Genomic DNA, 21417 nt, shown 5'->3' with positions numbered 1-21417 from the left:
CAGAACACTATATTACAGATTTACAAAATTGGAAATGTTGAAAAATGTCCTGCAGATTGTTTCATTCTGGAGAAGCAGACATTTTGGTTTTACTTTTGTCTTATCGCTGGTTTCAAGTACACATTGATCTCAAGAGCCCAATTTTTTATTTTTTTGTTCCTTTACAAAATTCTCAAATTTCATCTACTTTGGGAATATTCACATCTTAATCAAGTTAGTGCTTTTAGATCTTTTGTTCATTAGGAAAAGACATGATGGCTGCCTCTAAGCAGAACGGGAGACAATCAGATGTCAAAACCAGATTGTTCATTTAATAAAAGTCCAATAGCGGAACTGGACACTTTAGCGCTCAGTAGTCAGACATCTAGTGATGTCTCCAAAAATGAAAAACCACCCTTAAAGCTACCGTTCACCCCGGCACTGAAAAACAACTATAAATTTGTCATGTATAGTCAACCCCACCCGTGCCTTCTCCACTAAAACTGGCCTTCTGTGCGCATGATGGCTGCAGCAGTGACGAGGGGAGATCAGCGGTAAGTCTTGATCATGCCTCCTCAGCCTTTCCTTGGTTGTGTTGGTGTGGTTTAGGCTGGTCACTACTCCCCATGCTTGTGCCGCGCCAATCTTGGATGTAGGAGGACCAGAATGCCAATTTCAAAAGAGAAGTTAATCATAGGGTGTCAGGAAAAACTTATGGCCACTTCTCAGTGCCATGGTGGAGGGTTACTTTAACTCAAAGTTTAATGAAAAAATGTATTTTTTTTTTTTTTTCACATGTAGACGTACATTAGAACCAGCGACATTACACAATACATTACCAATATTTAATAGCAGAATAACCGACACGGATGTGCAGTCAGATATTACATAAAGATCTGCGTACGGCCATAAAATGCGTTAGGGGTTAAACAAACAACACAATAACAACTTTGTCAGCCGAGTGCTCCTGTTTATTTTAGTGTCTAAGGTTTGACCGCCTGTTGTGCATACAACGCGCCTATCTCAGATAGGGCAACAGTCACGTGAGATACGAAAACCCTCCCTCCAATATATATATATACACACACACACACAAATATGAGATTGTTACGGTGAGAGTCGCATCTTCTGCACGGCTGAAGTGATCAGATTGCCTTCCTACCCAGGACACTTACAAAAGAGAAAACCCAAAATCGAGTCCATGGGTCTTCTCCGACATTTTTACTTTTTTTTTTTCCTAAAAAAAAAAAAGAAGAAAAAAAAACAACACCACCTTACGTCCAGGATAACAAACAGCAATGTGTTCACTTTGCACAGAGTCCACCTCCAAACTACTCAGACTGGAGCAACAACATGCTAGTGGGCTATCCAATATTAATGCAGCGTTTCTATAGAATACAAGTGTACCTGCACATCACTGTACTACAGACACATCTATAACGAGAGGAAAAAATAAAAAAAATAAAAAGATCAACTTTTTTATTCCAAACAACCCAAAAAAAAAAAAAGAAACAAACAAACCCAGAATGATATGATTACAATTAAAGAAAGGGCAAATTAAATAGCTACATATCATTAACAAATTAATTGTTCTTCAAAAAAATACCTACAAATTTTTCTGTACATTCTTTACGCACAGCGTAATGATGGTCTTAAAGTTACCTATATAAAAAAAAGTGTTCATTTAAAAGTTTGTTTTTTTTTTGTTTTGTTTTTTTTCCCGGCATTCTCCTCTTTTTTTCTACATTGAATGGCAGACGCTAAAAAGCATGGACTACCCAATAACATAGTAGTGAAATGTCTGAATTTTGGGATAATATTGAATATATGCCACCGGCATGGTGACAATATAATTTACATCACTCAATGGAGCAGCTTGTGGCACGGGAAGGGGCCACACACACCATGACTGGGCCCGTTTCTCTAGATGGAGTCACTCCTGCACTGTGAAGGCTAAAACAGTAATAGGTGTAGATTTAAAATATAGAGATAATATATACTTATATATGAAATATCAATGTTTTCATGAGAAGGCTGGAATGTATGGATGTTAAAAGGGGGGTGGGAAGGTGATTAAAAGGTTAATTAAAAAAAAATAGCTTTTGTATATATTTTTTTTCGGTTTGGAGCTATTTTACAGCTGGCAAAATAAAATTGAATCATGGATAAAAAAAGGAATGTAAATGTGACACCAACTTGCACAAAGCATTAAAAGAAATCAGTCAGCGGGATTTTGCTATTTAATCTGACAAAAGCATGGTGTAGGGACAGAGACCATGATTCCAGTGATGTATCACTTAGTTTACTGGGTGCACAGATTGATAAAAATCACAGTTTTCTCTGCTGCAAATCTAAGCTTGCTGAGCTGTGTATAACCCCGCCCACACCTCTGGTTGGCTGCTTTCTATGTAAATTTTATATTGACAGAAAGCAGCCAATCAGGTGTGGGGTTGGACAAGGAGGCATGAGACAAATAGTCCTGTAGTGATAATCTCCTGCTGATAAAACACTGATTGTATTGAAAAAGCAAAACATAGCCCAGGAAGTGATACATCACTGGAATTGGGGTATCTACTCCAAGATCATGCTGTTCTCAGCAAAAACCTACTGACAGATTCCCTTTAAACTCACTCCAAAAAATGTTAATTTGACAGATTTCAGGGGTAAGGTCAATATAGTCTAATCTTGTTTGGCCGTCGATCTAAAAACATAAGACACAAACAGAAGCAACTGTAGCCCATTGCTTAGCAGAGATACACAGCATCCTGTACCACACATTATCAGAATTAATTAACAGATTTACCAACGCCTGTCCGGAGGCTCTAGCTGGTTACCGCAAATATAATATTACATGAGTACAACTGTACCAGCAGTAAGTATGTCAGAGGACTATACTGATAAAAATAAACTAAATCTGAGGAGAATAATACGTATTCTGATCTTGTCTTGAAATTAATAGTTACCAGCTATTTTATCATGAAGAATGCACGCAACGCACTATTACTCTTTCGGACCTCTGTGCTTGAAAACTGCAGACCCCTGGTCTCTGACTTGCAGTCCAGGTGCGAAAGACGACAAAAAGTCTGATCGATACGCTCTGTTCCAGACCTTCCTAGTCCTCAATGATGTCATCCGAGAAGTTGACCTACTGTGCATGCAGCAATTTTGCGAGCTAAGCCAATGTTTAGAATGCTGCCCGATAACTCGTGGACCTACACTGTGTGCACAATAATTCGGCAACTTAGTATTTTGACCATATTATCATTTTTATGCAGATTTTCCAACTCCAAACTGTATAAACTTGGATGCTTATTGGATGAAGTAGATCAGGTGATGTGTAATGAGGGAAAGTGAAGAACCAAACCTCAAGCAACCAGGAACCTCCGTGGAGACCTAGAAGTACAAGGTGTTCAGTGCTCAGACATCACCAAGGTAAGGAAGGATGAAACCCGACCACCACTAAACAAGACAAAGGAGGTGAAACATCAAGACTGCCAAGGTTTTATGGACTGATTAGAGTGACTCTTGACAGACCAGATGGAAGGAGCCCATGACTGGAACAATAATGGGCACAGACTTCCACTTCCACTCAGACATCAGCAAGGTGGAGGTGGGGTACTGCTATTATTAATGATGAGCTAGTTGGACCTTTTTCGGGTTGAAGATGGGAGTCAAAAATCAACTGCCAAACCTCTTGCCAGGTTTCAGAAGATACTTTCTTCAAGCAGTGGTACAGGAAAAAAAAGTCTACATCTTTCAAGAAAACCATGATTTTTTTATGCAGGACAATGCTCTATCACAGCATCAAAGTCTCTATTTCTTGGTCCAGTCTTGACGTTTCATTTTCTGTGTCTTGTTCAGTGGTGGTCGGGTTTCACCCTTCCTCACCAAAGCCAAATCTCTGAGCACTGAACACCTTGTACTTCTGGGCCTCCAGGGAGGTTGCAGTTCTATAATATGACAGCACTGGAGGATAATGGCTTCCTGGTCGCATCACGTTTAATTATTCCAAAATCTTTGGCAGTTATTGTGCGTTTTTTTCTCAACACGTTTTTTGCGACCCTGTGGACTATTTGCAACAAAACTTTTGATGATTCTGTGATCGTGCCCCATTAACTTAGCACTTTCAAAAGTGCTGCATCCTCTAAGACTTTTAACAATTTTTCACTATTTGAATCTGGTAAATCTTTGTAGGCCTATTTTGCCTGAGGAAAACAAGCTGATAAATAATTCTGCACACCTTGATAAAGGGTGTTGTATCCTTAGGCCTCACCCTCCCTCATTACACCAATACATATCACCAAATGTGCGGAATCCAAGTTTATGCAGCTTAGAGTTAGAAAATCTGCATAAAAATGATAACATGGTCAAAATACTCATCTAATAATTGGGCACTCAGTGTAGTAGCATCCGGGTCCAGGGCTTTTTTTTATTTTAAACATTTATTTTTTTTTGCCAAAAGTGGACTGTGGGGACCAAGATGACAAGAAAGCCCAAAATACGTGAAAGTTTAAAAGGGGCTTACGATGGTATAAAAATGACAAAGAGCTCTACTACCCATACCAATAGGCTGCTGATTTTTCCAGACTTCAAAGCATGTGGCCGCTGCTGTCAATCTCAGTGTCAGCTGGTCATTGGCTGCAGCGGTTACATGTCAAGTCCACGAGTCATCACTGGTGCTCAGCATACATAGACCAGCTGGGGAACGGCAAAGTATTGGTAAAGGAAATTGCACCATTGTAAGCCATTGGCTTGCCCGACAAAATATCTGCATCTACAAGTGACATATCTGAGCAGTTTGCCCTCTGAATATCAGTCACAAGAAGTCTTGATCCTCTCGTAATAGTGCAAATCAGACATGACAGTTCTTTTCAAGTATATACATAAAGATACAACTCAAGAGAAAAATTAAACATGAGTAAAAATGCACAAAGCGCACTAGTTCTAGAAGCTGGTAAGCAAAAAAGCATTTGGATCAACCAATTGGTGTGACGCAACAACGAGTGGGTTCTGTGGTGGGTCAGTCAGTGGGTAGCAGGCTTGCATTAGAGGTTCTTTGGTAACAGAGGCAGGAAATTAGGTTGCTACATTACAATGCAAAAAGACAATAGTTCCTGCTAGAAGATTTTTACAGGCATCCACTTTGTGCCAAGCGAGTACACAAAAGAAACAATAACTCCCCTTCCCCTGACACTAATCTTTAGCATTTTTTTTTTTCAAAGCCCAGTGAAAGCAGCTGCTCCTGATCTCATAGAGATTCACTCTACGATAGTACAGATGGGGAGTGATTATGGTTGACCATGTGAGAGGAAGGAGAAGATTGGCCTCTTCGAGACGCAGATTCGGGGCTGCTGGACACTCCATCCTTGGCCGCTTTGATCTGGAGCCAGGTTTCTCCAAGCGCCTTGGCAAAGTGATCATCCACCGAGCCAGTGATGGACACAGAGTTTGCTACTGGCTCGGGTTCTTTGTAATTCTTGCCGAGGCTCCGACGAAAATGTTCTTCTACCACAGGGTCACAAGCGGTTGAAGCTGAATGGACAAAACACAGACATGAACAAGGAGAAATGGCACAATGCGTTTCCATGTTAGTAAAATCTGGCACAAAAATATCTAAAGAATATGGTGCTAAAAAGGGTTCCAGATTGATCAATACTCTGGAACTTGCTCAATAAAATCTTGTGAAAATCAATAATATTTAAAGTTATCACCCTCAAAATCGTATTAAAATAGACTAGGGGCAATAGCTTGGCCAGGAACAAGGACTGAAGATAAATCATAAATACAGTATACGGCCAAAGTAGGACAATTCTAGAATATATACTGGATTTTAACTTACTGTTCGATGGCCGCCTAAAGTTTGCCGGCACAGCCGAAACGCAACCACTGTGGGCAACTGGGCAGTGAGAAAGGTTGCAGTTCCGGTTGCTCGGTGGAGCGCATGTGATCACTGATGGTCGGTTCTAGGATGAAGAGAAGAGAAATATTAGCCCTGTTAATTTACAGATAAAAGGACATCACTACCAACCATATATTGAGCTTAGAAATTCATTATTTCTTATACTTTGATCTATGTGGGCATCTTCCATAGCCTTACAAGACATGGAGAATTATAGACCAGATTGAACCCACATTTGACAAGACTGTACTATGGCTACGATCCACAGAACATGTTCCCTGATGAACTGCCAGCGCTTACTGTAATCCTAACTTTCTTTAATAGAATTGTGATTTAATCAGAAAACATACCAGTATTCTTTTCTGTGCTTAATAGTACAAGCTAAATATAGAGCCATAATCCCTAAAAACAGAGTCCATTTCACTCTGCGCTCCTTATACGAGAAAAAAAAAAAAAAAAATCAGGTGCACGCTCCAAGTATGGGTTCAGCAATGGAAAATGTGCCTGGAAGGCACCTGGTATAATTGTATTACGAGGTTAAACAAGAAGTTAAAGGGGAAAGTCATCCAGTTTTTGCTGTACTTCAGTTTACCTAAGGTTACACAAAGTGGACCAACCCTTTAAGACATAATACCTTTTTGTTTGAATGCTCCCCCACTGCCAAGATCAGCTATAATTTTCGGAGTAATCCAAAGTGTCAAACTCCTTGGCACTGCCATCGCAGGGTCATGGAAGGACAGGCCGTGTCTTCCGGGGAGAGAAATAGGGGGGTACACAGCAGGAAGATCTGTAGCTCAGTGTTCTGTACCAGCACAGGAAGAAGATAGGTCACTGTTCCATCAGCCACAGGAAGATGCAGCCTATGATTGGTCCTGTGGCTGGTGGAGCAGTGACCTATGATTGGCTGCAGCGGGTCAGGCGATTTAAGCAGTGCATCATTTGATGCTTTCTGATGATGCGCTGTTTTAAGCAATCTAATCGCTGCACTTAATCACAAGCCACAGGGGTCATCTAAAATTTCAGAGGTAAAAGAAGTTACCCTTTATCGAAACCTCATAACAAGGTTTCTTCTTCCACATCTTTAAAAAGGGAACATGTCAAGCGATTCATGCTACCCAAACCACAAGCATCATGAATCGCAGCTTGGCTGCACAATTGCAGACAGGTATGTTGTTCTATGAAGCACGCCGGCTTTTCAACAAAAACATACTTTGAAAATCCGGCCGGGGACCATAGCCAGAGACGAGACTAGTCCAGCGTCACCTCGGCTCTTCCCAGCACTACTAGGTGTGATTGACAGGCCTCTCCCTCATATGTTAATAGGGAGAAACTTGTCAATAACTTTTTGCAGTGCTGGGAAGAGTCGGCCAGGGGCAGAACCGGATTAGTCTAATCTCTGGCTATCGTCCCAGGTCGGAACTTCAAAGTACAGTATGTTCTCTCTGAAAAGCCGGAGCGTTTCAGACAATAATTTACCTGACTGCTGTCATGCAGCCAGGCTGCGATTCATGGTGCCTAAGGTTTGGGCAGCATGAATTTCCTGACCAGTTCCCCTTAAGACATGTATTTTCAAGTTCTGACTCTAGTTTGCATCTAGATACTATATTTGTAGTAGAAATACAGTTTCCCACTACAGAAAGTAGTGGGGCATTGTAATTACCTAGCACCTAACTGCAGCACAGAGGACCTCAGTAGGGATGTTCAGCAGTAGGGCATGGCTATTGGCCAGGAGGACACTCCTAACCACAGAAGATGACACGAAGTGATAGACGTGCCTCGTGGGCAGCTCCTGGCACTACATACAATCTTACTAAAGTTGAACCATAACACTGAACCTACGCATGTCAGATAAACCAAAAAGCTAAACAATATGAAAATACTGGAAAAAGTTTATTACCTGTTGTCGTTCCACGGGGCTCATGCTGGGCGTCATGCCCAAGCTCCTGGACAGATCACTGTTTTTGGTGAGTGCCAGTGGCTGATCCATACTGATAGGGGGAATTGAGGAATACATATGACTTGCATGTAAACCCATTGTTGGAGCTGCTGCTCTTTCTATTGGGCTGCGACTTCGGTCCCGTGGATCTTTTCTGTAATCTCCATTAAGCCCCTTGGTTCTGCAGAGAGAATAAATCCATGATGTTAGGTTGCCTTGTCATTCAACATCTTACTGGCACCAGATGGCCGCCTTCACTGTTTACATAAGACAAGTGGCTCATGACCATCAATACTAGGTACCGCCATTTGAAGGTTCGACCCCCCGCTGATGTAACATTTGGTGGCCTATCCATGTCCTAACGACCTCCTTCAAACTGACATAAGAAGTTGTATATATGCTCATGTGTGGTGACCGCTCTGAGGTCTACCTGACCAACAGTAGCATTTTTGAAGGGTTTGGCTTATATAACACCCGTGACTTTATTCAGACCCTAGACCAAACAATATATTTACCCTACATGCTTTAAACGCTCACTTAATCCATCGCATCCATACATATCCATCATTTCACAGCCAAAATGGCAATCACGTTCTGATAGAAGTCACGACTATTAGAAGACAGTGCTGGAGAGTAGGACAAAGTGAGGGGAATCAGCCACTAATCTGGGCTGTCCTATGGTCAGGATAGTACAGATGACCTGTCCTGTGTAGTTGAACTACAATTCTTAGAATGCCTCGCCTGAAGTGCAGGCAAACCAAAAGGCTACACACACACTAAGAGAGCACTCCACCAAGGAATAATGAAAAGTTGGAGCCCTCACCCTGGATTTTGCCTCCTCCCTATTCATTCCAGGTCCGTAGCATTTTGCTTATGTCCTATACCCACACTCCACACCATCATAGGAGAGAAACATCACTGGAGCCCTCTGTCTATGGCGCCATCTCTTTCTAGGCAGAAAGATACAGCCTTGCACAAACTGGTGCCGATGCATGGGGTCTTCACCTGAGCCCTCCATGTGTAGTGCGGGCGGCCTCTGTCGCTCTCAGCCTGCCCTCCACGTGCAGTGCGGGGTCTGTCACGCTCTACCTGCCCTCCACGTGTAGTGCGGGCGGCCTCTGTCGCTCTCTGCCTGCCCTCCACGTGTAGTGCGGGCGGCCTCTGTCGCTCTCTGCTTATCCTCCATGTGCAGTGCGGGGTCTGTCACGCTCTACCTGCCCTCCACGTGTAGTGCGGGCGGCCTCTGTCGCTCTCTACCTGCCCTCCACGTGTAGTGCGGGCAGCCTCTGTCGCTCTCTACCTGCCCTCCACGTGCAGTGCAGGGTCTGTCACTCTCTACCTGCCCTCCACGTGTAGTGCGGGCGGCCTCTGTCGCTCTCTGCTTATCCTCCATGTGCAGTGCAGGGTCTGTCACTCTCTACCTGCCCTCCACGTGTAGTGCGGGCGGCCTCTGTCGCTCTCTGCTTATCCTCCATGTGCAGTGCAGGGTGTGTCGCGCTCTACCTGCCCTCCACGTGTAGTGCGGGCGGCCTCTGTCGCTCTCTACCTGCCCTCCACGTGTAGTGCGGGCGGCCTCTGTCGCTCTCTACCTGCCCTCCACGTGTAGTGCGGGCGGCCTCTGTCGCTCTCTACCTGCCCTCCACGTGTAGTGCGGGCGGCCTCTGTCGCTCTCTACCTGCCCTCCACGTGTAGTGCGGGCGGCCTCTGTCGCTCTCTACCTGCCCTCCACGTGTAGTGCGGGCGGCCTCTGTCGCTCTCTACCTGCCCTCCACGTGTAGTGCGGGCGGCCTCTGTCGCTCTCTACCTGCCCTCCACGTGTAGTGCGGGCGGCCTCTGTCGCTCTCTACCTGCCCTCCACGTGTAGTGCGGGCGGCCTCTGTCGCTCTCTACCTGCCCTCCACGTGTAGTGCGGGCGGCCTCTGTCGCTCTCTACCTGCCCTCCACGTGTAGTGCGGGCGGCCTCTGTCGCTCTCTACCTGCCCTCCACGTGTAGTGCGGGCGGCCTCTGTCGCTCTCTACCTGCCCTCCACGTGCAGTGCAGGGTCTGTCACTCTCTACCTGCCCTCCATGTGTAGTGCGGGCGGCCTCTGTCGCTCTCTGCTTATCCTCCATGTGCAGTGCAGGGTCTGTCACTCTCTACCTGCCCTCCACGTGTAGTGCGGGCGGCCTCTGTCGCTCTCTGCTTATCCTCCATGTGCAGTGCAGGGTGTGTCACGCTCTACCTGCCCTCCACGTGTAGTGCGGGCGGCCTCTGTCGCTCTCTACCTGCCCTCCACGTGTAGTGCGGGCGGCCTCTGTCGCTCTCTACCTGCCCTCCACGTGTAGTGCGGGCGGCCTCTGTCGCTCTCTACCTGCCCTCCACGTGTAGTGCGGGCGGCCTCTGTCGCTCTCTACCTGCCCTCCACGTGTAGTGCGGGCGGCCTCTGTCGCTCTCTACCTGCCCTCCACGTGTAGTGCGGGCGGCCTCTGTCGCTCTCTACCTGCCCTCCACGTGTAGTGCGGGCGGCCTCTGTCGCTCTCTACCTGCCCTCCACGTGTAGTGCGGGCGGCCTCTGTCGCTCTCTACCTGCCCTCCACGTGTAGTGCGGAAAAAGTGAAGCCGAGTTGAAGTCATATATTTGTATTACTACTGCTGTAAAAATTAATGACTAGTAATTATACTATAGACATTTTATTGTTACCAACAATCTGCACCTCTAGAATCTTAAAGGGAACCTGTCTCTGTGAGAATGCTGTCCAATCTGCAGACATCAGGTCATAGAGGAAGAGGCGCAGAATAGGTTAATATTTAATCTATAAGTATGACACCATGCCCTGCCGCTGGATACCCTTCTCCCATATAACAGGACACTAATCCCAGTTTGCTGTCTCACAGTTTAAATTAACTGCAGATGAGAATATGAAATTACCATCTGGGATGAAACAGAAGAATATAGGATAAGGGAATGAAATGAAAGGCTTTTTTTATAATACTAACCTCACTTTAATCATTGCCAAAGAGCATGGAGACAGCCCAGCGTCCTCCCACCAGAGAGCCTTGGGCCTCACAAACTTGGCAAGCGCTCGCTCTGCACAAAACGGGCTGGTGAGCACCATGTCAAAGTAAAAGTCCTCTCCGATGCCTCATGACAGGACGGAGGAGCAGCTGAGATTTCACCAGCTTTTTATGTTTAACAAATCTCTTCGTGCAGGCATGAAAGTCAACTTTGTTCTTTGTATTCAGAGGCTAAAGACAGATCCAGAAAAGGTTCTGCTCACACAGTGCATGGCTCGTTACAGTGGATCCCTTTGGATCTGCGGGTCATGATCAGCGACGGATCAGTACTGAATATAAACATTTCTGCCCACAGACTGCAAGTAGAGATCTTAGCTAATAACTTGCTTAATTGGGAATAAACAGTTAATCTCCTGTTTATGGATAGAACAGGCAACAGTATGCTGATCACGACTATTGGGACTCCCACCGCTCCGGAGAATTGGGGAACTAGACCCTAATTGGAGAGGAGGAAACGGTGTGTGGCTATATATTTTGTGTATTTAAGTCCAGCAGTACCAATCAAGATATATCACTATAGATTGTCATATTTGAATGGTACTTGAAATGGGTTGGGCACCATACACAGACTAAAGTGTCAGTGGAAGCCTCAGCTATTGAAGAAATCAGTAAACAGTTTAGGGTGTATGGCGGCTTCCCAAATTACCCAGACAGATGTCGCTGGGGAAGAGAACGATCCGAATTTCAGCAGCTAATCCTTCCATTCTCACTGGAGATAAGACGCCAGTCTCACAGTGGATCTCCCACAGAAGACAGGAGCACCCGGCCAAGCGTTCCTGTGTATAGGGGAGATAGTGGTCAGCAGAAACGATTGTTCAGCCAACCGCCATCTAGTAGCTTACACTTTAAAGCACAATAGGACCAACAAGGACCTGAGCAGATAATAAAATATTGTGACTGAGACGCACCCAATCACTAATTATACCATGAAAAAGCAAGAAAATAGTGCACTAAAATCCCATAAAACAAAATACTTTTAAGTAAATCTAATAAATAGGTAACAAAGAGATAGAAAGCAGAATAACCCAATGGAGGACTACATAAGAAATATATAGTAATACTTGTAAATTATATGGTATGCTCCCAGTGCCTATAGTAGATTTCCCTGTGAACAATACAAATGAGATATATAATTTTGTATTGTATATTATAGATGCCACCTGACGAAGCTAAGGTGAAACGCGCGCTGGGGCACCAGGGCTACACAGTAACTAGGCCTTCTCTTCATCACATTACGCAAATGCTTTTTAAGTGAAAATTATATATCTCGTTTTTTATTGTTCACAGGAACATATACTATAGACACTGGGTAGCAGATCATATAACTTACAAGTTGTACTATACATTGCTTATGTGGTCCCCTGTTTGGGTTACTCTGCTTTTTATCTATTTGGTGTCACCTATTTATTATTTACTTCAATAAAGTATTCAGTTTTATGAAACTTTAGTGCACTATTTTCTTGCTTTTTGTTGGTATAACTTTAAAGCACAATAACTAGGATTTGGTATGTGGCAATAAAATGTGACCCTGCCAGCAAAATCAGGCCAAAGGATAGCATCAGAAGTATAACCCAAAAATTCCTGGGTCACAATGCAAAATCTGATCATGCAACATTTATAGAACAGAAATTCTCATATAGGGAAAATGACCATCTATGGTTACACCCCTCAATGCATCATTTTAGGGAGATCCTCCTACTAAATGGGTGTTCAGGCTACGATTTACTTTGGCTAACAGATTTGGAAAGTGGGTCATAGTATACATTTCTCTGCTACAGCCGGGGTTTATTTTCCCTCCATTTAGTGCGTGCAAGCTGAATGGATTAAAACTCGAGACGGGAGCAGAAGTTGTTCCAAAACTTTCCCAAGAATGAATGTCTGTAGCAACAATCTCCACAACAACCATCTTCCCAGGAGTCCAACTTTCTAGTAAATGTTACATCTGACGAACCTCAGGAAACATCTGGGAAATGTGCAAAATGAAAACTTCAATTTATGGGGCACTTTCATTACAGTCTGAATGCAGGTTCCTCCTCTTCCAGGGAACTTTTTTTTTCCCCCTCCATTTCTTAATCCGGTTTCTCATGGTTAGCTCTGAGTATTATGCACATCCAAGACATTATGAGTGGGCAAGTGTTAGGCCGTTACCAGCGATTCAGCATGAAACATGGACAAAGTGCTGAAGGTTACTGGGCTCAACTACAACACACAAATGAACTGCCTGGATGAATTACAATGGTTCTACAACGCTCGGCACAGAGTTTAGGAAGTATAAAAAAAATGCATTCGATTTTTTTTTTTAAAGGTCCAATTCAGATGTCCATATGATAAAAAAACGGACTGTTTTTCAATAGCGTGCTGGATATGATTTTTATCCATTTCTAGTCTGTGCATCGTGTAATATATATATATATATATATTACACACAGGGTGGTCCAAAAGTAGGTGGACAGAAAGTGTAATAAGGTTATGAAGGGGGAGATTTATCAAACACTAAATTGCGGCCGCCTGTCTGGATCATCCTCCAATAAACCATGAATTAGACGTGGACGATCAGCTTTCCACCCAATAGATTTCAGGATTCACATGATAGAAGCTCGTGAAATTCCCAATTCCAAAGAGGCTCTTCTGTGGACTTTTTTGGACTCTGAACAAATGTTTCAGCAACAAGTTGTTTATTATCTTCTGTACAGACTGTTTTGGGTCGACCAGTTTTTGGAGCATTAAGGATTGAGCCAGTGGCATTGAATTTGTCACGAATGCAGTAAATGGTTTGTCTCTTTGGGGCTTGAGTAGCAAATGTTTCAACTCAATTTGCTCTAACAGTTTCAGCATTTTGAGATTTCCAATACTCTGTTAAAATCCATTTTCTTTTTTCTGTATTTAAATTATTTGCCATTATGTGTTATCAGAAAAGAAAACAGATTTGGGGGAGATCTATCTGTGAAAACTAGATCTGTGAAACTGGCTCAGTTGCCCTTAGCAACCAATCAAATTCCACCTTTCATTTTCCAAAGAGTCTGTGAGGAATGAAAAGTGGAATCTGATTGGTTGCTAAGGGCAACTGAGCCAGTTTCACTTTACACCATGTTTGATAAATCTCCCCCTTCATAACCTTATTACACTTTCTGTCCACCTACTTTTGGACTACCCTGTAAATAATAAATATATTACACATATATACACACACACACACATATATATATTTCACAGAGTATCCAGAATACCCAGCGAACAAAGGCGCCAGGAAATTCATAGAGTCACGTAATTATAACATTCAGCAACTAGCCCATAATATGTTATACTGTGCCCACCTAACGTTAGGTGCCACCAATAGTTATTTTAGGGCACCCTATAACACACTGGGTATACCGGCATATAGTAGAATTATAAATCCAGAATCCCATGTCGAGGATTGGGCCCACAATGGACCCGACGAGCGCTGCGTTTATACAAATATGCTTTAAAATGAGCATTTTTGATAAATGACTTTGTGGGCATTTCTATTCGTTATGTGAATGGGGATTCAAATGTTGGAAAGTATGGACTGAATGTTGTCACCAGCAAAAAAATATTTGAGGCTGAGGTGTCGAAGCAGCACAATAGCGACCACAGACCTCATTTATCAAACCTACCTGAAAAATTGACAATGTTACTAATTACAACCAATCACAAGGCAGCTTTAATTTTTCCAGAGCAGTTTAATAAATAGAAGCGGAGCTCTGATTGGTTGCCATGGGCAACACGGCCTATGTGACTTTAGTGAAAATAGAAGCACAATGCAAAAGTAATTATTTAACTCAACAATAAAGATGGAAAAAAAAAAACAACTTAATAATATGGTCTTTATCCCTCATATCTGGGGGTAACTTAGTCACAAGGGGGGGATTTCTGATCAACTGTTCTGCCACTTTTCTGTAAGCACAATGGCAACTCCAGGTGCAAGCGGGCATTATTCAGAAAACGGAGCTTTATTCACCATTGACCGTGTCTTGCCAGGGCAGATGGCGCACAACACACTGCCAATGTTATCTGGCATGCCTCAAAGATCTCCTATATAAAATGTGTATCGAGGGAAAAAGTGGCATTATTTCCATTAGCAACCAATCAGAATTGAGATTTCAGCTTCCCAATGCACTTGAGAAAAATCAAACTCTGGTTGCCACAGGCAAAAAGACCGTCTCATCTTTACACCAGATAGCCATATTTTGCGGTATATACACGGACATCAATGTGGACTGATCGTGGCCTTCCTGGCCCGTACTTACAAACTCATATATGCTTATATAAATGAAAGTTAAGGGTCAGGACACTGGCAGTCAGGCCTGGCATTGCCGTCCATACACAGACCGTGAAATACGGCAGTCTGAACCTGGCCTAAGGGAATTTTGATACAGAAGCCCATCAACCATAGTACATATCAGAGCCATAGTAGCGTCTGTAATTCTGGCTGCCTTCCTTGAGTCTTTCTAATCTTGAAAGTAATTTTTCTCTTTCTTCTGGCTGCCTATTTTTCATTATTTACACAGTCATGAGATATATATATATATATATATATATATATATATATATATATATATATATATATATATATATATATATATATATATATATATATATATATATATATATATATATATATATATATATATATATATATATATATATATATATAATATTTTTTTTTTTTTTTTTTTTTTTTTTTAGTACAGACCAAAAGTTTGGACACACCTTCTCATTTAAAGATTTTTCTGTACATTCACACTGAAGGCATCAAAACTATGTAATAACACATGTGGAATTATATACTTAACAAAAAAGTGTGAAACAACTGAAAATATGTCTTATATTCTAGGTTCTTCAAAGTAGCCACCTTTTGCTTTGATGACGGCTTTGCACACTCTTGGCATTCTCTTGATGAACTTCAAGAGGTAGTCACCGGAAATGGTTTTCACTTCACAGGTGTGCCCTGTCAGGTTTAAGAAGTGGGATTTCTTGCCTTATAAATGGGGTTGGGACCATCAGTTGTGTAGTACAGAAGTCAGGTGGATACACAGTTGATAGTCCTACTGAATAGACTGTTAGAATTTGCATTATGGCAAGAAAAAAGCAGCTAAGTAAAGAAAAACGAGTGGCCATCATTACTTTAAGAAATGAAGGTCAGTCAGTCTGAAAAATTGGGCAAACTTTGAAAGTGTCCCCAAGTGAAGTTGCAAAAACCATCAAGCGCTACAAAGAAACTGGCTCACGAGGATCGCCCCAGGAAAGGAAGACCAAGAGTCACCTCTGCTTCTGAGGATAAGTTTATCCGAGTCGCCAGCCTCAGAAATCGCAGGTTAACAGCAGCTCAGATTAGAGACCAGGTCAATGCCACACAGAGTTCTAGCAGCAGACACCTCTACAACAACTGTTAAGAGGAGACTTTGTGCAGCAGGCCTTCATGGTAAAATAGCTGCTAGGAAACCACTGCTAAGGACAGGCAACAAGCAGAAGAGACTTGTTTGGGCTAAAGAACACAAGGAATGGACATTTGACCAGTGGAAATCTGTGCTTTGGTCTGATGAGTCCAAATTTGAGATCTTTGGTTCCAACCACCGTGTCTTTGTGCGACGCAGAAAAGGTGAACGGATGGACTCTACATGCCTGGTTCCCACCGTGAAGCATGGAGGAGGAGGTGTGATGGTGTGGGGGTGCTTTGCTGGTGACACTGTTGGGGATTTATTCAAGATTGAAGGCATACTGAACCAGCATGGCTACCACAGCATCTTGCTGCGGCATGCTATTCCATCCGGTTTGCGTTTAGTTGGACCATCATTTATTTTTCAACAGGACAATGACCCCAAACACACCTCCAGGCTGTGTAATGGCTATTTGACCAAGAAGCAGAGTGATGGGGTGCTACGCCAGATGACCTGGCCTCCACAGTCACCAGACCTGAACCCAATCGAGATGGTTTGGGGTGAGCTGGACAACAAGTGCTAAGCATCTCTGGGAACTCCTTCAAGATTGTTAGAAGATCATTTCCGGTGACTACCTCTTGAAGCTCATCAAGAGAATGCCAAGAGTGTGCAAAGCAGTCATCAAAGCAAAAGGTGGCTTGTACAATTTTCATAGTCATGAAAATACAGAAAAATCTTTAAATGAGGTGTGTCCAAACTTTTGGTCTGTACTGTACATACACACACACACCCCCACACATCTATATAGCTATAAGAAGTGAAGTCTGGTAATATGCAACTCTTAAAAGGGATTTCTCATCATCATAAATTGTTAAAGAGGGATTTTTAATTTAATTGTGTTCTGCTCATGCTGCAGAGGTGGCCGGTAACCTAGGTAACATCATCAACTGGTCTCCTAAGCAAGGAGCACAGCACTTACAGGCTCCTTTTTATAGAGCTTGTACAAGTTGCTAGTAAAAGGGGTTGTCCAGGACTATCATACATAAACACACACATATATATATATATATATATATATATACATATACACATATATACATATATACATATATACATATATACATATATATATATATATATATATATATATATATATATATATATATATATATATATATATATATATATATATATATATATATATATATAAAATATATATATATATATATATATATATATATGTGTGTGTGATAGACCGTTCCTGCCGGCGATTCAGCTGCTGTATGTCCTCTTCTTCTGGGCTGCTCTGTTGTCATGCTGATTGACAGCCGGCTCCCTGCAGTTAGTTAGCGGGAATCTGGCAGTCAATCAGCATGACGTCAGCAGTCACGCCCCATTCAACAGAGCAGAAGCTCAGGAAGTGAAGCCGCTGCATCACCGGCAGGAGTGGTCTGTGACCGCTCTGTGCCGGAAGAGATCAGAGCCAGGCACAACAGGCAGTTAGCAACTACCTTCCTTTTAGTTTTTAGGTCTGTAGGAAAAAAAAAACAACATGTATAGATCCTTGATCGCCCCTTTAAGCTGGGCGGATAGGTGGATCCACCAAGCGTCAGTGCCCATGTGCTTTCTTCTCCTCTTCTTGCAGTATCGGAGAGCACACAGTTCAGACCAGCGGCACAGCTATGCTGATGGTCCAAACTGTCAATCAGGAGCCCACTGCGCCCTGGTAAGTAGAAAAGCTGGGGAGCAGTGTGCTCCTGAATAATGAAAATTATTCCACCCCTTTAATATTCTTTAAAATGAGCATCAACTAAAACGTTAACGTTTTTAATTTTATTTATTTTTTTAATGAAAGCTCTTTCGTTTTGGAAATCTAGTGGTGCGCCTACTGAATCACTGATCACACTCTCGGACCTGTACTTTGGAGTCTATTCAGAGAGGCAGGACCAGCGGTCAGCGTCTTATTCTGCTGTGCGCCAAGACATCAGGTGACATGTTTCACAAAATCACCCGACATTTAAATACAGCATTGGATGAAGACCAGAATTTCCAGCCAAGGAAATCTTTTTGTTCTTTTATAGAATCCAAAAGGGATAAAACCACTGGATGTCTAGCGGCGTCCACCTGCGACTTTAGACACAGCTGTACTAACTGTGCTTGTAACATAAAAAGTCTATAGACGGGAAAATGGGGACGTTTGAGCCCAGAGAGGAGGTTATATTGTAAGCAGACATCTGCAGGGCTATACAGCACAGCAGCCCTGGAGGCACAAGGCACGTAGACAGTATAGCGGCACAGTACAAGACGAGATGGGCTTTTGTTGCCACTGTTGTTTTTGGCAGACATGGCAAGCAGGGAACTGCCAATAGAAAAGGGTGCGTGACCCATTCCCTGATCTGCGAGAGGACTCTTAATTTTGAAACACTGCCTGCTGGGAAAAGGCTGATGTCAGCCCTAAGAGCAGAGCGTTTGGAGAGGATAAGGGGCCCTTTGTTTTCAGTTGAACTGTGAAAATGAGAAAATGGCTCCAGTCTGACAAACAAGAAAACCACACAACTGTAGGTCAGGCCTCAGACCTCTATTTAAAGCGGCAGTGCCCCATTAGCGTTTCTCTAGTGTCTACAGAACTATAAAAGAAAAAAAAATCAGAAAGGAACTAGGCATCCAACTAAACGATGGGACAAGAGGCCATGGAAATCTGTGAAGAAAAGAAATGCAAGTGCTGCAAACCCCAAGGAATAAAATAATATTTATACATACACACATTATTTATAGTGTGTGCATAATATATATATATACACACACACACACACACACACACACACACACACACACACACACACACGTATGTATATATATGTGTGTGTGATGCATGTGAATGATAGAGATATATGTTGATAGAGATTATATCTATATACATACATACACACACACACATACATATATATATACACATACATATATACACACACACACACACACATATATACATATATATACATACACACACACATACATATATATATATACATACACGTACAGGGCATTTGGGAAATATTTCTCAATGTATTGTAGGTAAAACTTTCTCAATGTTAGGCGCTCAGACGTTGCACCATAATTCTGGGTTAAAATTCGAGCCTAGGCCCAGCAATAATTCTGCATCATGAATCTACAAAGTCACATATAACAGAGCAAAATATGAAGTAGTCATGTTAGCTATGAACCCATTTCTCTTTGCTGCATTCATTCATTAAGACACCACAAATCTTGTCCATGTCTCATATTAAATTATATATTTTTAGACCGGGGAACAAATAAAAAAAAAAACGGATTAGGGTGTTAAAAATAAAAGCCATTGAATATAAAAATAGGGTTGTGATGAGTCAAGGGTAAGGGGCAGCGCTCCATTCCTTGTAATAAAACACTTCTCAGATTCTGCATTTAGCACCATCAGGATTTACTCGCTGCAGTCATTGGGAAGAAATGTCAGCTCACATGCTACTCCGTGAAAACAGAATTACTCTAAAACCTCCACATTTGTAGGGCGCAGTAAGTACCCATGCTTACATAGTTTTTAACTTTTTTTGAGGGTATGTTAATTACGGTACTATATTATTGTGCAATGGAGGAACAAAATGTGACTTGTAAAAGTGGACATACATCCCCTTCCCCCCCAACCTAGGGTCTCCTTCCCCATTATCTGGTAGACTGTAAGCCCACAAGGGCAGGGCCCTCTCCTTTCTGTACCTGGCCGTCATCTTTAGTTTGTCCACTGTAATTTATTTGCATTTTGTATGTAACCCCTGCTCATGTACAGCACCATGGAGTCAATGGTGCTCTAAAAATAAAATAAAATAAAAAAAGTCTGCAGGAAAAATTGGCATACCGAGCTGTGCAAGGTGGTGAAAAGAAGGTGGGATACTACAGAAGATACCGGTGCCAAAAATAAACCTTACATAAATAAGGAAATCAAATGTTGGGGGCCACAGTATCACAAGAATCTCGAGGAATAAAATAATGCATTATAGCAAACTAATAATAAGGGCAAACAAAAAAGAAGACGATTAAAAGGGTAGTAAAGAGTTACAACTCCGTTAACCCTCTTGTACGCCGTTTCTTTGGAAGGAGACACATGGTGGAGGAATGTCAACAGTTGCGTAAAAGCAAAAACTATAAATACGGCTGATTCCCTTGGTTCTGAGCCCTTATTGTTTCACTACCTGGGCTCTGGCTAGCCAATTTGTAACACATTCCTGGGCTGCAGACTGCCGGCCCAGTCTGTGACTAACACTGCCATGATTTATTTGAGGATAAATAAAACACTGCCTGTCCTATGATGGATGTGAGCAGGCCAGGAGCCGAGGAATGACTGGAATGTGGCTCTACGCTTGGAACTCAGACAGCCAAGCACAGTTCTCAGTTATCAAATGACCTCTGATCGCTTCCTTCACAAAGGAATGAGCGGCATCTTGACATCCAGCTTCATGCCAGCAAGACAAAGAAACATTCAAGGGGCAACGTGAAATCTTCTCCTGCATCGAACATTTGTTGGGTGACTTTATTCGTCTACAGTGGCTTTCCTGTGAGGACGCATGCCGCAAAAAAAAAAAACACTGGTGACAACTGCAGGGGCTCCTTGTGTCAGCAGAGCAGCTGTGCCACCGCCTTGGAAGGGTGGGAGGGAGGTGAAGCCGGTGGGCCTCAAAACAGACCAGGGTGACATTTGGTGCAGGATACTTTTACTGGGTAACTGATACCAGCACAGGTCTAATCCATAGGAGAAGAGGAGTGTAAGGGTCTTGTTTCGGCCCATGTTTAAATTATTGCCAAGAATACAAATTGTTGTCAAACCTTCACAACCTGGGTGGCCATGGAAAGGCCACCATCACACATACAACAACCATCCAGATTGCCAGAATAGCCTTATTTTTTTAAATAAATAATCTATGTACAATATACAATTTGGGATCATTGAGGAAGCCATTCTCAAGACCTTATCTTAATTCCTACGGGTCTCAAGGCACAAAGACCACGACGATGGAATATTTTTATAGTTCATGTGTGACGGACACAAAATATACATACACACATATCTATCTATCTATCTATCTATCTATCTATCTATCTATCTATCTATCTATCTACACAC

At 42.6% G+C, this 21417-nt stretch overlaps 1 protein-coding gene across 3 annotated transcripts in view; it reads right to left on the bottom strand.

The window, feature by feature from the left end:
* Positions 1 to 747: 747 nt before the first annotated feature.
* Positions 748 to 21417, bottom strand: part of VGLL4 (vestigial like family member 4) — a 97159-nt gene continuing 76489 nt past the window's right edge. For all 3 annotated transcript variants that reach the window (XM_073644508.1, XM_073644506.1, XM_073644507.1), the window contains 3 exons: positions 7776 to 7995; positions 5819 to 5942; positions 748 to 5511 (listed from right to left, as the gene is read on the bottom strand). In XM_073644508.1, coding sequence (XP_073500609.1) covers positions 5243 to 5511; positions 5819 to 5942; positions 7776 to 7995 — 613 coding nt within the window. In that variant the 3' untranslated portion in view covers positions 748 to 5242. The remainder of the gene's footprint in view (positions 5512 to 5818; positions 5943 to 7775; positions 7996 to 21417) is intronic.

Source organism: Phyllobates terribilis, unplaced genomic scaffold (assembly GCF_046119375.1).
Source record: "Phyllobates terribilis strain yellow unplaced genomic scaffold, ASM4611937v1 Scaffold_8__6_contigs__length_399053987, whole genome shotgun sequence".
NCBI classification, from domain to species: Eukaryota; Metazoa; Chordata; class Amphibia; order Anura; family Dendrobatidae; genus Phyllobates; species Phyllobates terribilis.
This window is presented reverse-complemented; position numbering and strand designations above follow the sequence as displayed.